Source organism: Pholcus phalangioides, unplaced genomic scaffold (assembly GCF_987345545.1).
Source record: "Pholcus phalangioides strain wild (caught in Gottingen) unplaced genomic scaffold, Ppha-v1.0 ptg000017l_1, whole genome shotgun sequence".
Taxonomy (NCBI): domain Eukaryota; kingdom Metazoa; phylum Arthropoda; class Arachnida; order Araneae; family Pholcidae; genus Pholcus; species Pholcus phalangioides.
Window position 1 is genome coordinate 1,545,910 of NW_028301610.1, and position 14,105 is coordinate 1,560,014.

At 37.6% G+C, this 14,105-nt stretch overlaps 1 protein-coding gene across 5 annotated transcripts in view; it reads right to left on the bottom strand.

Annotated features, from left to right (window-relative positions):
* Positions 1-335: 335 nt before the first annotated feature.
* Positions 336-14,105, bottom strand: part of LOC149072102 (neural cell adhesion molecule 2-like) — a 396,536-nt gene continuing 382,766 nt past the window's right edge. For all 5 annotated transcript variants that reach the window (XM_089247386.1, XM_089247385.1, XM_089247387.1 and 2 more), the window contains one exon: positions 336-973. In XM_089247386.1, coding sequence (XP_089103512.1) covers positions 921-973 — 53 coding nt within the window. In that variant the 3' untranslated portion in view covers positions 336-920. The remainder of the gene's footprint in view (positions 974-14,105) is intronic.

Below are 14,105 nucleotides of genomic sequence, written 5' to 3' on the forward strand. Positions count from 1 at the left end.
TAGAAGTAAATAATTAAGTCTGCCTACGGACCATCTGTGCGATTTTCATGGGACCACCTTTGGTCCACGAACCATAGTTTGAGAAACGCTGGTCAAAATAATAATGTTGTGCCGAGTCGTCACAATTCGGTTTCAAGTGATTGTTATTAATCCTTCTGTTGTGAAAACTACAACAACTACGAACTAAAAACCGTGGTTAATGCCGTCCGTCTTCTCACCACTCCATAAAAACACAACACCTTCAGATAAATTTTCTAATATGATAGCATATATAATTGTGTGTGGTGTACCGTAGTCTGAGTATATTGCTATAGCTCATTAATTATGTAAGAAGAGAAGGATTTTAAAAATAATTTTATTCAACAATAACAGCGGTCGAAGTTGATTTACCGAGTTGTATGAGCTCGTTCATCTTTTTAACAAGTCTTCATATACTGACTTCTTCCATTCAAACATAAAAAAGGGTATTTTGAGCTTGTGTGGGTACTTAAATAAGAATATTTCGGATGTAAAAATGGAAAGAAAGATATGAAAAATTCTCCAAAATGTTCTGTCCTTTCTTGTTTGGTATCATAATAGCTAAAAAAGAAAGTTTATACATGCATTTTCTCACATAATTTTTTTTTCTCACAGCATGCACATGAGATAACAAACTTGTACATCAGTCTTTTTGAGATATAGAAGTTCTTACGAATGAATTGGCCACATGAGGCTTTAATTCAGAGGGAGCGATACGTCTCGAGTCATCTGCCTCAGTATTTAACTCATCGCCTCGTGCTTGCTCCTTTGTCAGCTTTGGTTTTCCCTTTTTTAAAGCCGACCTATACGCAACTCGACTTCAATATGGGTTTCGTGTAAAAAACCTTGAAGCTTTTCTCATGTGACTGCACTGGAAACGGCTAGTTTTGTAACCGTTGGTGTCATTTGCCACTGTGTATTTCACCGATAGTTCGGTCTATGTGTTTGTTTCCAGCTAAAAAAACAAATAAATAGCTCAGTCAAATGACAATAATTAAAACACGCTCGAATGAAAATCCAATACAATTCGCCAATTTCTATTTTATCTAGACAGTGTCAGTATCCAATACCATTTATTTGATACTATTACTCTTCTGTCTCCTAGAACGGTAATTTTACCTTTATTTAAGAAATGCCAATGCACATACATTCGGTTATCAAGCCGAGTCACTGCATCGAATAAAATATTCGTTAATTTTGAATTATCTTATTTTTATAATAAAAAAGAGGGTAGAAGAACAAACAAAAACTCCAATCGAATAAAAAAATAATATCAATGTAGGGATGTAGTTCGAGTGTGTTCACCAAAAGAGGGATACTTCTACTTCGATATTAAAAATCAAAAACATTGGTGAATTTATTTTTAAACGTTATGTTTTTTTTGTTTTGTTTTTAATTTCAGTTTGTCACAAAGACTATGAGTAGATTTAATATTGCGTAACTCTAGGACTCCTTGAAATAGCAGACTGACTTATACATCATCTTTGAGCAAGAGTGATTAGCATTATTAGCGTCAGTATTATCGCTATAGCCAACCGCTGTTGATTGACCTACCATTTTTTCAACGATTTCCGAGACGAAACCAGTTTTTTGTCCCACGATGGACGATGGGACCATTCGCACGAGGGGGACAAGCTCTTTTATTAGTCTCCTTTATAAGGCCGGGACCTGACTGCGCGCGGTTGCAGGCGTTGAGGTTGGGGGGGGGGGAGACAACATCTATAGTTTTATTCTGTCAACGCACAGATACAACCGCAACCGCTGACGGCGGTTTTTTCAACCGAGGAAATCCACATTTTTTTGGACGGTTGGGGTAACCGGAAAGCTGCCATCATCTATTGGAAAGGTTTGAACACCCTGATGACGGTTCGGCTGGACTCGCGGTTGCTGTCTTCCATTGTCTATTAAGTGGTTTGACAAGGAGGGTGATGGGATTTCGGATGCACTGGACAAAGGAATTGCTCTTCTTCTCAGGTTGCCATAAAAATGAAAGAGAGAGAGAACCAATTCGAGGAATTGAATGGTGAAGTTCCATTCGACAGAAAATAATTCATTGTTTGGCGCTCTGGCACTGATAACAATAGACAAAAACTGATGAAGAAAAAATTAAATTTTTCTAACCAATGCATTTTTTATTTACTTTCCTACATGAGCATACATTAAAAAACTCGTTTATAATGCATAAAGTAACGTGATTACGCCATAAAACCGAGATATATATTTTAAAACACTTGAATGAAATGCATTGGATCCCGATTATAATGTTTTAGCAAAAAAACCAATTAGTACCTCATCCAAAAAGTACAAATTGCCAGGAGGCCCACCCATTTCTAATAAATTCATTAAAAATTATCAGAAGTAAGAATAATTAGACATCTGAAGTTTTAATATTTGCGAATTCCATATCAAACTTTGAAACATTTATTAAAAGCATAAGTATGAAGGGGGGAGGAAATATGTCCCTAAGAGCTGCATTGTGTGTGTGTGTTTTGCTTTCATTTTCGGAATTTATTTTTGGATCGTATGTGCCCGTCTATCTGTTGTTTTTGCAATGAAAGAAGAAACCATCCAAATAAAACGTTGTATGCGGGTAATATCAGAGTGCTCTAAGACAATTTTCACACATATCGTTCTTTTCAAGCAGTTTTTGATTTATATACACAAACACAAAGCCGCAACTAGGGAAAGCAGGTCCATTGTGCCGGGTGCTGAACTGAAGGGGGCGCAGAATTACCCCTTTAACCACTCCTTCTAACCTTTCCTTACACCGGGATGACAAAAGCTTGGTATCTCCAGTTAAAAAAGTATCCAGCTGCGGCCCTGTATATAGCTTAAATCTTGCAACATACATACTCATGTACAAGGCCACAACGACATGCGTGGTCAGCCGGGGCAAGCACGCATTTTGGCGCCCCCTTTTAATATTGAAGGAGAGATGAAAGGATAACATTTGCGCACCTCTCTGGCTTCAAGTTCAGGGCATCAATCAGTGCCGTCTTAACGCATGGGCCCACCCGGGGGCCTCAAGAGAAGAGAGTCCTCAGAAAAATGAGATCCGGTTGATATTTTCTATGATTTACCAGGTTGGGCCTCCGGAAAACCACTTAGCCCGGGGGCCCATGATAGTCTTAAGACAGCCCTGGCATCAGTCCAACCTGCTTCCTCTAGTTGTGGGCCTGGTGCCATATGTACAGGGTGTTAAGCGGGCCGGGATAGCAAGTTCGGAGGGGGGGGGGCATAGTAATTCGTGGTCAGAAACTTTAAATTATATGGACAGGTTCGGATCCAAAAGGAAGGGTATCGATCCTTCGCTAACACCGAATTGTCTCGGAACACTACGTCTGTGTATAATTATATGTATATAAAACGTTGCAATCATCAATATTTTCACGAGGTTTTCTTTTTATCCCATTTTTGACTAACGTTGCGTTTGTGTGTGCGATGCTTTGTTTAATATTTTTCACATAAATGTTTTCATGAAATGAATATTTTTGGGAACTAAAAGGTCTAATGAGTATCATAGTGTTTTTTAAAATTTGTTTACAATGAAATCTGATTTTTTAAAACATGAAATTCTCAAATTTCATTCCGATTTTCTATCTGAATTTTATTTCCTGACCATCAACAGAAATATTTTTTTCCTTAATTCTTTTTGTCACATGGGATTTCCCGAAATTATAATTATGATTAATTTCCATTAATTAGAAATTTAGTTAATTGGAAATTCACTTTAATTATAAAGAAAAACGTGGTAAATTCATGTCCAATTTTTTGAAACGTCAAAAATATGTTATTTGAATAGCCAGTCATCATATGTAAAAAAAATTGTGCGATTTGGTCACGAATTGTAAGAGTGGTCAAAATTGGGTCAACTTTTGGGTTGTCTTCTGTAACAGCAAATATTGTTACAGAAAATTAAATAATTTAATTACCTGAAAATTTTTATTGGTATATACAGTAAAACCTCTCTTTTGCGGACACCGACAGGGCTAAAAAATTCGTCTGTAAAAGAGGGGTGACCGTTAATCAGGGGTTTGAAATACATACTTTTATATATTATACAACTGCAAATTATTATTTGGCCGTAAAAGAGGGGATGACCGCACCTGAGGGGTATCCGTTAAGAGGGGTTTTACTGCAATGCAACTTATGAGCACGAATTTGCATGATAATCGTAGCCAACTTCAGCTTGGCGAAAATAATTTAGCCGATCTCGAGATGTCACGCCACATTAAAAAATAAAAAACCCCGGTTACTAACAGCAGTGTGTGTTCCACGCGAAATTCCACGGTTGCTGATAAGATCAACCGCACCAGCCGAACCTTAGGCTGCCGGCACCCTACCCCACCCCCTTTAATTTTTTTATCCTGTCCCTGTTCACAAAAAGGAGGGGTTTTACTGTATATGTTACCGGCAAAGTATGAAATCCAGGCATTCTATAGAATGCCTAGGCATTCTATACAATGCCTGGTCGTTTCAGGCAAAGTATGAAATACCGGTTTTATTCTATACTTTGCCTAGGCATTCTATAGAATGACTAGTCATTCTATAGAATGCCTAAACACAATCCAGGCAAAGTATGAAATATCTTCTTCCAACAAATCTCTTTAGGGGCGGTATAAAATATTACATAAAATTAAAATTTCACAGAATTTTCGTCATTTTTCCCCTGAAACGTTTCCCTTTCGCTCTCGTGGAAAAGGATCTGATGAGGGGCGGTATAAAATATTACAATTTCATCGAATTAAAATTTCACAGAGTTTTCGTCATTTATTCCCGGAAACGTTTCCCTCTCGCTCGCGTGAAAAAGGATCTGTTGAGGAGCGGTATAAAATATTACAATTTCGTCGCATTAAAATTTCACAGAATTTTTGCCATTTTTTCCCGGAAACGTTTCCCTTTTCGCTCTCGTGAAAAAGGATCTGTTGAGGGGCGGTATAAAATATTACAATTTCGTCGCATTAAAATTTCACAGAGTTTTCGTCATTTTTTCCCTGAAACGTTTCCGTTTCGCTCTCGTGAAAAAGGATCTGTTGAGGGGTGGTATAAAATATTACAATTTCGTCGCATTAAAATTTCACAGAATTTTCGCCATTTATTCCCGGAAACGTTTCCCTTTCGCTCGCGTGAAAAAGGATCTGTTGAGGGGCGGTATAAAATATTACAATTTCATCGAATTAAAATTTCACAGAGTTTTCGTCATTTATTCCCGGAAACGTTTCCGTTTCGCTCTCGTGAAAAAGGATCTGTTGAGGGGTGGTATAAAATATTACAATTTCATCGAATTAAAATTTCACAGAATTTTCGCCATTTTTTCCCGGAAACGTTTCCGTTTCGCTCTCGTGAAAAAGGATCTGTTGAGGGGTGGTATAAAATATTACAATTTCGTCGCATTAAAATTTCACAGAATTTTCGCCATTTATTCCCGGAAACGTTTCCCTTTCGCTCGCGTGAAAAAGGATCTGTTGAGGGGCGGTATAAAATATTACAATTTCATCGAATTAAAATTTCACAGAATTTTCGTCATTTTTTCCCGGAAACATTTCCGTTTCGCTTTCTTGAGAAGGGATCCCTTGAAGGGCGGTGTCGTCAAATTAAACTTTCGCACAGTTTTCAATTTCAAACGTTTTCCTTTAGCTCTCTTGAAATGGAATCCCTTGAGGGACGGTGTCGTCAAATTAAATTTTCAAACAGTTTTCTTCGATTTTTCCGGGAAACGTCTGGCTCTCTGGAAAAGGGATCTGTTTATAGGGGTGGTATAAAATATTCAATTTATACGATTACAATTTAATATAATTTTTCTTAATTTTTTTTCTGTAAACTTTTCCTTTGGCTTTCTTGACAAGGGATCTGTGGATGGACGATATTAAATGTCGCATTTTCGTCAAATTAAAATTCATTCGTCAAAATAAATCACAACTGAATTTAACCGGGTAATTTCTTTTTGGAATTTCAAATCGGATACGGACAACAACATTTTATCGCTTTCGGACGTTTTTCGTGGAATATGTTACTGTAAACAAAATGGCATAAATCTGTAATTACGCATAATCGCCGGATTTATATCGATTACTATGGATAATCACTGATCAAAACGGATGAAATTATTGTGCATAATAACCGGCGATTATGCATAATCACCAGATTTATCATAATTACTGTATTTTATACATGGCATCAACCTGTAAATGCTGTCAAAATTAGTGCTCAATGATAACAATTCTGAAAAGTGCCCCGCGACGTAAAAAATTTTGGAACCAGTTTTCTATCACTTTGGTCCCTCCCCATGAAATGAAAGTGATCCCCCCTTGACCTTGGAATGAAATTTCTGGCTAGGGGCCTGATGAGACACATAACGTCAATTATTTCACCACTGACGTAAGCTCCCAAAGCTGAGGTAAATGATTTCATTGCTATCCAAAGAATTCACGTAATTTTGGTAGATTGTAAAAACCGTGTCACTAAGTTTTATTGCACATTTAGGCTAACCAAATTTCTTCGAGAAAAATACCGGAACTCAGGATTTCAAATACGGGTGAAATACGGAACATCGCCAATCATCGCCATAACTGCCGCCGAATGTAAACAAAGTTGCCAACTTTTGCAGAAATCACTAAAAAACACCAATGGCAGGAATAAAAACATTACTCTGAGAGAATTGCAGTGGACAAAACTGGATTCCACGAAGTACATTGTAAAATAACGAAATAAAACGTTTGAAGGGGCAAACAATTAAATCAACGTTTAGTATTTGCCGTCTTGCAGTGGAGTAGTTTGGAAGCTAGCGTTTTACTGTGGAAGTGTTGGTTCGAACCCTGATTCTCTCGGGCATGGATGTTTATTAACATTAACAAATTCCCTGGACAGATCATACAGGATCATACAGAACATATTTGAGGATCACTTTATCAAGAAAGTAAAAAAGCCATGACGTATGTGAGGTGAATATTCTTATTCATAGTTGTAATTATAGTGATATAATTTATGCGTCGAAATATAATTTCAATAGTTGATTTTAATAAAGTATATCCATAATAAAACTATAACCATCTAAAAGTAGGCTTTGTAGATTCTTCAATGTAGAACATTCGCGACAAACCACGGCATTCTTGCAAAAAAGTCGGGACAGCCAAAATAAAGTGAAAATGTCCCTGGAATGTCCCGGGAAATGCGTGACATATGTGTCATATGCATAAGGTCACCACAAAACGTTTGCTAAAAAGGCCTATATTTTGCTATTTATCTTTTATTTTCACCGTCCCGAATTTGTTTTTCAAAATGTCCCGTATTTGTTTTTCAAAATGTCCCGTATTTTCGACTAAACTCACTTGACTCACTGAAACTTGACTGAAAACGTGGAGGAAGATAGTTTTAATTTCTTACAAATCACGGTACGATTAATTATGATTGTAAACATAAACGTTTGTGTCGTATATTTGTGACGTGTTTCTTTTTTACATAACAAAAACAAGACATTTAAAAAAAAATATCAATAACATAACATTTATTTCGTGAAATACATTTTTATTTACTGCAATTTATTGTAGTCCTTCTTCGTACATACCCATCAGCATTTCTTTCCCATCAATTTTAACCATAATTAGCAATTTTTCAACATTTGACAATTTTTTGAGAGATAGAATAGCAATAAGCAGGGTGACCATACATCCCGTATTTCTCGGGACAGTCCCGGTTTTTTTCTGTTTTTTTGCTGTCCCGACTTTTTTGCAGAAATGTCCCGAGTTTTCAAATATTTTCAACGAAGTCAACTTGGCTTTTTATTCTTCAAATCAACGATTAAAATTATCTTTCCACCTTAGAAATTACATCACGATAATGAGGCTTTTGGAATAGATATCATAATCATCATCAGCATTGGCGCACTCAAAGGGGGGGAAGGGGTTCTAACCACCCCCCTTCCCTCCCCGAGCCAAGATTATAGTGTTATTTTACAGGAAAAAAGGTAAAACTCCCTCAGAGGGTAAACAAATTTCAAATCCCCCCTCGAGAAAATTCTGCGTACGCCTATGATCATCAGTATCACTTGGAGGGACAAGCACAGCATGTTTTTCCCATGGAAATCAATGTTAAAATTGCCGAATTTACCGTAGAAATGTGGATATTTAGTAGGGTTTTCCGCCTCATCAATAATTTTAAAAGTTGAACTGAATTCTCGATTTTCGAAAAATTGAGTTCGCTTAGAAATATGAAGCACAGAAAATTAAATATAAAATAATTAGCCGGACCTACTTTTGAGTTAGATATTCATGCAATAACATTTACTTATATCTTCTCAAGCACAAAAATGAGAATTAATACTTCTGTATTGTTTTATAATATTCAATATCATCAATCTATATAGTTTAGGATGTTTTGAAGTTAATTATGGGCCCATAAATTACACTGAAGAAATTCCGCAGCTTTAATCAAGCATTTTTTGAAGCAAAAGCAGGCAAATCCATAACTTGATCTTCAAGAAAATTTTCGAAATATCTAGCACCCATCAAAAAGAAAAAAAAAACAATTCATTTCTACGTTTCTTTAATTTTGATTTATGTCTTTCACGAGTTGCGCAGGAAGTCGCCATATTGGTTACCATGTATGTCCCTCCAGAAAAAGGAAAATATAACGTGATTCAAAAAGCCTCATTAAGAGACTAAAAACAAGAATATTCATCTCACACATTTGTCATGTTTTTTTTTAATTCACTGTAATTTGAAGTGGCACTTTATTTCTCGCGATTGGCGAATTTTCTGTGATTTTAGCACGAGTTAACAACTTCGCTTACTTTTGGCATCATTTAGCGATAATTGACATTGTCCCGCATTTTCCCGTATTTCGAATCCCAATTTCACGTATTTTTCTCGAGCAAATATGGTCGGCCTAACAATAAGCAATTCTTTACTTAGGATCTCTATCTCCCGTATTTCCACCGATAAAATACGGTAAACCTACGTATACCAATTTGTTTTCCGTGACCGACATACCACGGTCACTTTCCCTCGAATAGATGAGTTAACGGGCGCTTTATACATTATATTTTTTGTTCATAAATGCGTAGATGAAAATTTCTGTTACTTCAAGACAAAATGATATCGCATAATCCGCATTTGCAAGTTCCATTTATCAATGATGAAATATTAACAGTAGGAAGACGAAACGGGGGTCTTTTTGACCTTGCACGCTGTTTAAGCTTACATATCTCTGCTAAGAATAAACGAACCACCTGGAATTTCTGGACTTTTCCTGAATTAGCATGTTCTTATTGTATACCAAAGCTTCCTTTCATTATCTTTTTTAACAACGAAGCTACGAGCGGATATACCTAGAAAGACCGAGGCGGGGTCATAGTGACTCTTTCTTATATTCTAGCACATTATGCGGTAAATACTACTATCGTCGTCACAATTGATTTCTAAGTAGGTTATAATCCTTCTGAAAGTCTTTTTTGCATTTGACCTTGTGTGTGACCTTTCTTTTCCTCTCATTCTTATCTGCAAGTGTCGTCAGCAGGTGTGTCATTTTTGGTTTTTGTCAAGCATTCTTGCCATATTATCCGTTAAATTGTTTATTCTTGGACGTAGAAAATTTGAGTGCATGTGATCTTTTCAAACAGTTAGTTTAGAACATAGTTTCCCAAACTTTTTGTTCCACCGCCCCCTTTTTCAGATAAATTTTTCCCTCACCCCCCCCCCCCAACTCAAGCGAACCCATAGGATCCTCTGTTATACCCGTGGCTTCTATCGCCCCCTTGGCCCTTTCTATCGCCCACCAGGAGGCGATATTGCCCACTTTGGGAAACATTGGTTTAAAATGACGAGAAAACGTATATTTACTGAAGAAATACTCCAGGAGATGTAAAGATTAGATGAGAGAAACTCTGGAAGCAGTTATGATGAAAGTGCAGAAGAGCATAGATCTACCCTATGTCGAACTGTAGTGAAGAAAGTAGCGGTTCTGATGACGAAGATTTAAAGATTTAAATCAATATAAAATTATTTCTCGGGCGCGGTAGCCCAGGTCGATAAGATACTCGCCTAAAGTACCAAAGGATGTTTAGAGGTGTCGCGAGTTCGATACCCGGTTCGTCTTTGTCAGAAAACTTTCCTGACACAGGGGTACAACAGACACGGCGATTTGACTGCAGAAAAAATTGCTACCGCAGGAAGTTCCCCATTGAGGAGTTAGTGCACCAAATTCTCGATGATGAGCATTGAAACACGCTTGCCGTTCGGAATCGGCAATAAATTGTAGGTCCCGGTCTAATTAGATCTCGTGTGCAGAAAATGACCGTGGTGTGACTCATTATAACTCGTTAAAGCCACAGAAATGATCTAAGAAAATGCAGCAGATGGGAGCATATGGAAAATCATAGAACCTTCATCAACTTTAGGATGTCGGGGATCGCAAAATATATTGAGAGAAAATCAAGGCCCCACATTTTATGCGTTCAAAAAACATAAATGAAAGTGTTCTGGGTTCGTGACGCCTTATTTTCTGCGACAAAATGATTCGACATATATATGGGCTTCAGAAGCTGAAGCCCATCCTCGTCTGAATGAAACTTCTTGGTCAGTTTCTTTGCTTGAACTGGATGCAACGATAACCATTATGTATGCAAGAGGTGCAAAAAACTTCCTACTGAATTCATTGTGGTCGTCGAGATTTGGGGTCCCCTATTTTTTCCCCAAACAATGACAAGACATCGTTTCAAAGAAATTTTGAAATTCATGCGATTCGATCTGAAATCTGAAAGGTCTGAAATATTAAAAACTGACCAATTTTCTCTTGCATGTTCACTATGGATTTCATTCATAGAATACAGTGTGACTTGCTACAAACCAGGGCCCAATCTAACTATGGACGAACAACTTCTACCCTCAAAAGCAAGATGTCCATTTACACAGTATATCCAAAGTAATCCTGATAAATTTGGGATAAAATTCTGGCTTGCCTGCGTTGATTCCAAATATATTCTGAATGGACAGAAAATCAGTTTCGATTACACTGGGGCAGATAATACCAGACCAGCAAATCAACTTGTCTATGAACATGTAATTCGAAACAAAACAACAGATGATTATTTTACATCACTGAGATTATGTGCATTTTTTAAAAGGACAAGCTTGGTTGGGACCCTTCAAAAAGACCGTCGTGAGGTACCTCCAACTGCAAAAACAGGAACTGATATTACACTGACATCTTATCAGAGAAAAAAGATTAAAAATGTTCTAGTTCTGAGTTCACTTCATACTGATGTAACCAGGGCCGGTCTTAGGCCCAGCGGCGCCCGGTGCAAAAAAAGTAGTCAGCGCCCCCCCCCAGGCGTAAATCCAGAGTGATGTGCCAGAGGAGGCAATTTTTGCTAGTCATACGGGACAGATTCATTCTACCATATTATCAGACACTCTTTGTGTTGTGACACCCCCCCCCCATCCCCGGCACACCGCTATTTAACTTGTAAACAAGCATAAAAACCCAACTTGTTTGATTTAATTAACAGATTTAAAAACATTAAAAAAGCAAAACGTCACACATTTGTGCAGGATACTCATCACGGAGGATCAATCTTCTTCATACTTATGTTAATTGAGTTTTATGGTAAAATTCGTGTAGCGCACGCATCACGTACGGGCTAAGATGATAATAAAAGTGGTTAAATTAAAGTGATATTTCCGTATGATTTCTTTTCATATTTATAAAACACATGAACTTCATTTGAAATTACCCCTTTCAGTACCAGTACCAAGAAACGGAAGGGACAGGCTAACACCAGCTAAAGCACCGGGCCCTGCAACTTGGGCAGGCCCGTAACTATTCTGAGGCAATTTGGGCGGTGCAACGAGCCGAATGGGGGGGGGGGGGGCTTGTAACTCTTCCTTTTTCTGAGCATAACCATTTCAAGGAGACTCCAAGAAAAGACTGCCCCCGAGAAAGCACGCTACAGCCCTGGGGAAGGGGCCATATTATGCACTGCACAACTGCCCATCGATTATTTCCGTTTCGAAAAATAACTAATATTATACACACTCAAATCTTTGTTTTTTTTTAAATTCATCTCGGTCATTTTTTTCATACATATTTTACAGTTTTTTTATAAATACGTATCTTAAAGATATTTTTCTAGTAATGTATATTTAACGCGTTTCGGCGCCCCTTCTCATTTGCGCCCGGTGCAATTGCACCGGTCGCACTGCCCTAAGCCCACCCTGGATGTAACTATCAACGAAAACGTGAAAAAGACCCCAGAAATAGTTGCCTACAATAAAGAAATTAAATAAGGAGTTTACATCGTGGATCAAATGGTGCGATTATACACCAATAAGAATAGAAGTCGTTGATGGCCAATGCATGTTTTCGGAAAAAATTACGAACCTTACTCAACAGATCCTTTTTCAAGAGAGCGAAAGGGGAAACGTTTCCGGGAATAAATGGCAAAAATTCTGTGAAATTTTAATGCGACGAAATTGTAATATTTTATACCGCCCCTCATCAGATCCTTTTTCACGCGAGCGAAAGGGAAACGTTTCCGGGAAAAAATGGCAAAAATTCTGTGAAATTTTAATGCGACGAAATTGTAATATTTTATACCGCCCCTCATCAGATCCTTTTTCACGAGAACGAAAAGGGAAACGTTTCCGGGAAAAAATGGCGAAAATTCTGTGAAATTTTAATTCGATGAAATTGTAATATTTTATACCGCCCCTCAACAGATCCTTTTTCACGCGAGCGAAAGGGAAACGTTTCCGGGAATAAATGACGAAAACTCTGTGGAATTTTAATTCGATGAAATTGTAATATTTTATACCGCCCCTCATCAGATCCTTTTCCACGAGAGCGAAAGGGAAACGTTTCCGGGAATAAATGGCGAAAATTTTGTGAAATTTTAATGCGACGAAATTGTAATATTTTATACCGCCCCTCAACAGATCCTTTTTCACGCGAGCGAAAGGGAAACGTTTCCGGGAATAAATGGCGAAAATTCTGTGAAATTTTAATGCGACGAAATTGTAATATTTTATACCGCCCCTCAACAGATCCTTTTTCACGAGAGCGAAAAGGGAAACGTTTCCGGGAAAAAATGGCGAAAATTCTGTGAAATTTTAATGCGACGAAATTGTAATATTTTATACCGCCCCTCAACAGATCCTTTTTCACGAGAGCGAAAAGGGAAACGTTTCCGGGAAAAAATGGCAAAAATTCTGTGAAATTTTAATGCGACGAAATTGTAATATTTTATACCGCCCCTCAACAGATCCTTTTTCACGCGAGCGAAAGGGAAACGTTTCCGGGAATAAATGGCAAAAATTCTGTGAAATTTTAATGCGACGAAATTGTAATATTTTATACCGCCCCTCATCAGATCCTTTTTCACGAGAGCGAAAAGGGAAACGTTTCCGGGAAAAAATGGCGAAAATTCTGTGAAATTTTAATGCGACGAAATTGTAATATTTTATACCGCCCCTCAACAGATCCTTTTTCACGAGAGCGAAAAGGGAAAAGTTTCCGGGAAAAAATGGCAAAAATTCTGTGAAATTTTAATTCGATGAAATTGTAATATTTTATACCACCCCTCAACAGATCCTTTTTCACGAGAGCGAAACGGAAACGTTTCCGGGAATAAATGACGAAAACTCTGTGAAATTTTAATTCGATGAAATTGTAATATTTTATACCGCCCCTCAACAGATCCTTTTTCACGCGAGCGAAAGGGAAACGTTTCCGGGAATAAATGGCGAAAATTCTGTGAAATTTTAATGCGACGAAATTGTAATATTTTATACCACCCCTCAACAGATCCTTTTTCACGAGAGCGAAACGGAAACGTTTCAGGGAAAAAATGACGAAAACTCTGTGAAATTTTAATGCGACGAAATTGTAATATTTTATACCGCCCCTCAACAGATCCTTTTTCACGAGAGCGAAAAGGGAAACGTTTCCGGGAAAAAATGGCAAAAATTCTGTGAAATTTTAATGCGACGAAATTGTAATATTTTATACCGCTCCTCAACAGATCCTTTTTCACGCGAGCGAGAGGGAAACGTTTCCGGGAATAAATGACGAAAACTCTGTGAAATTTTAATTCG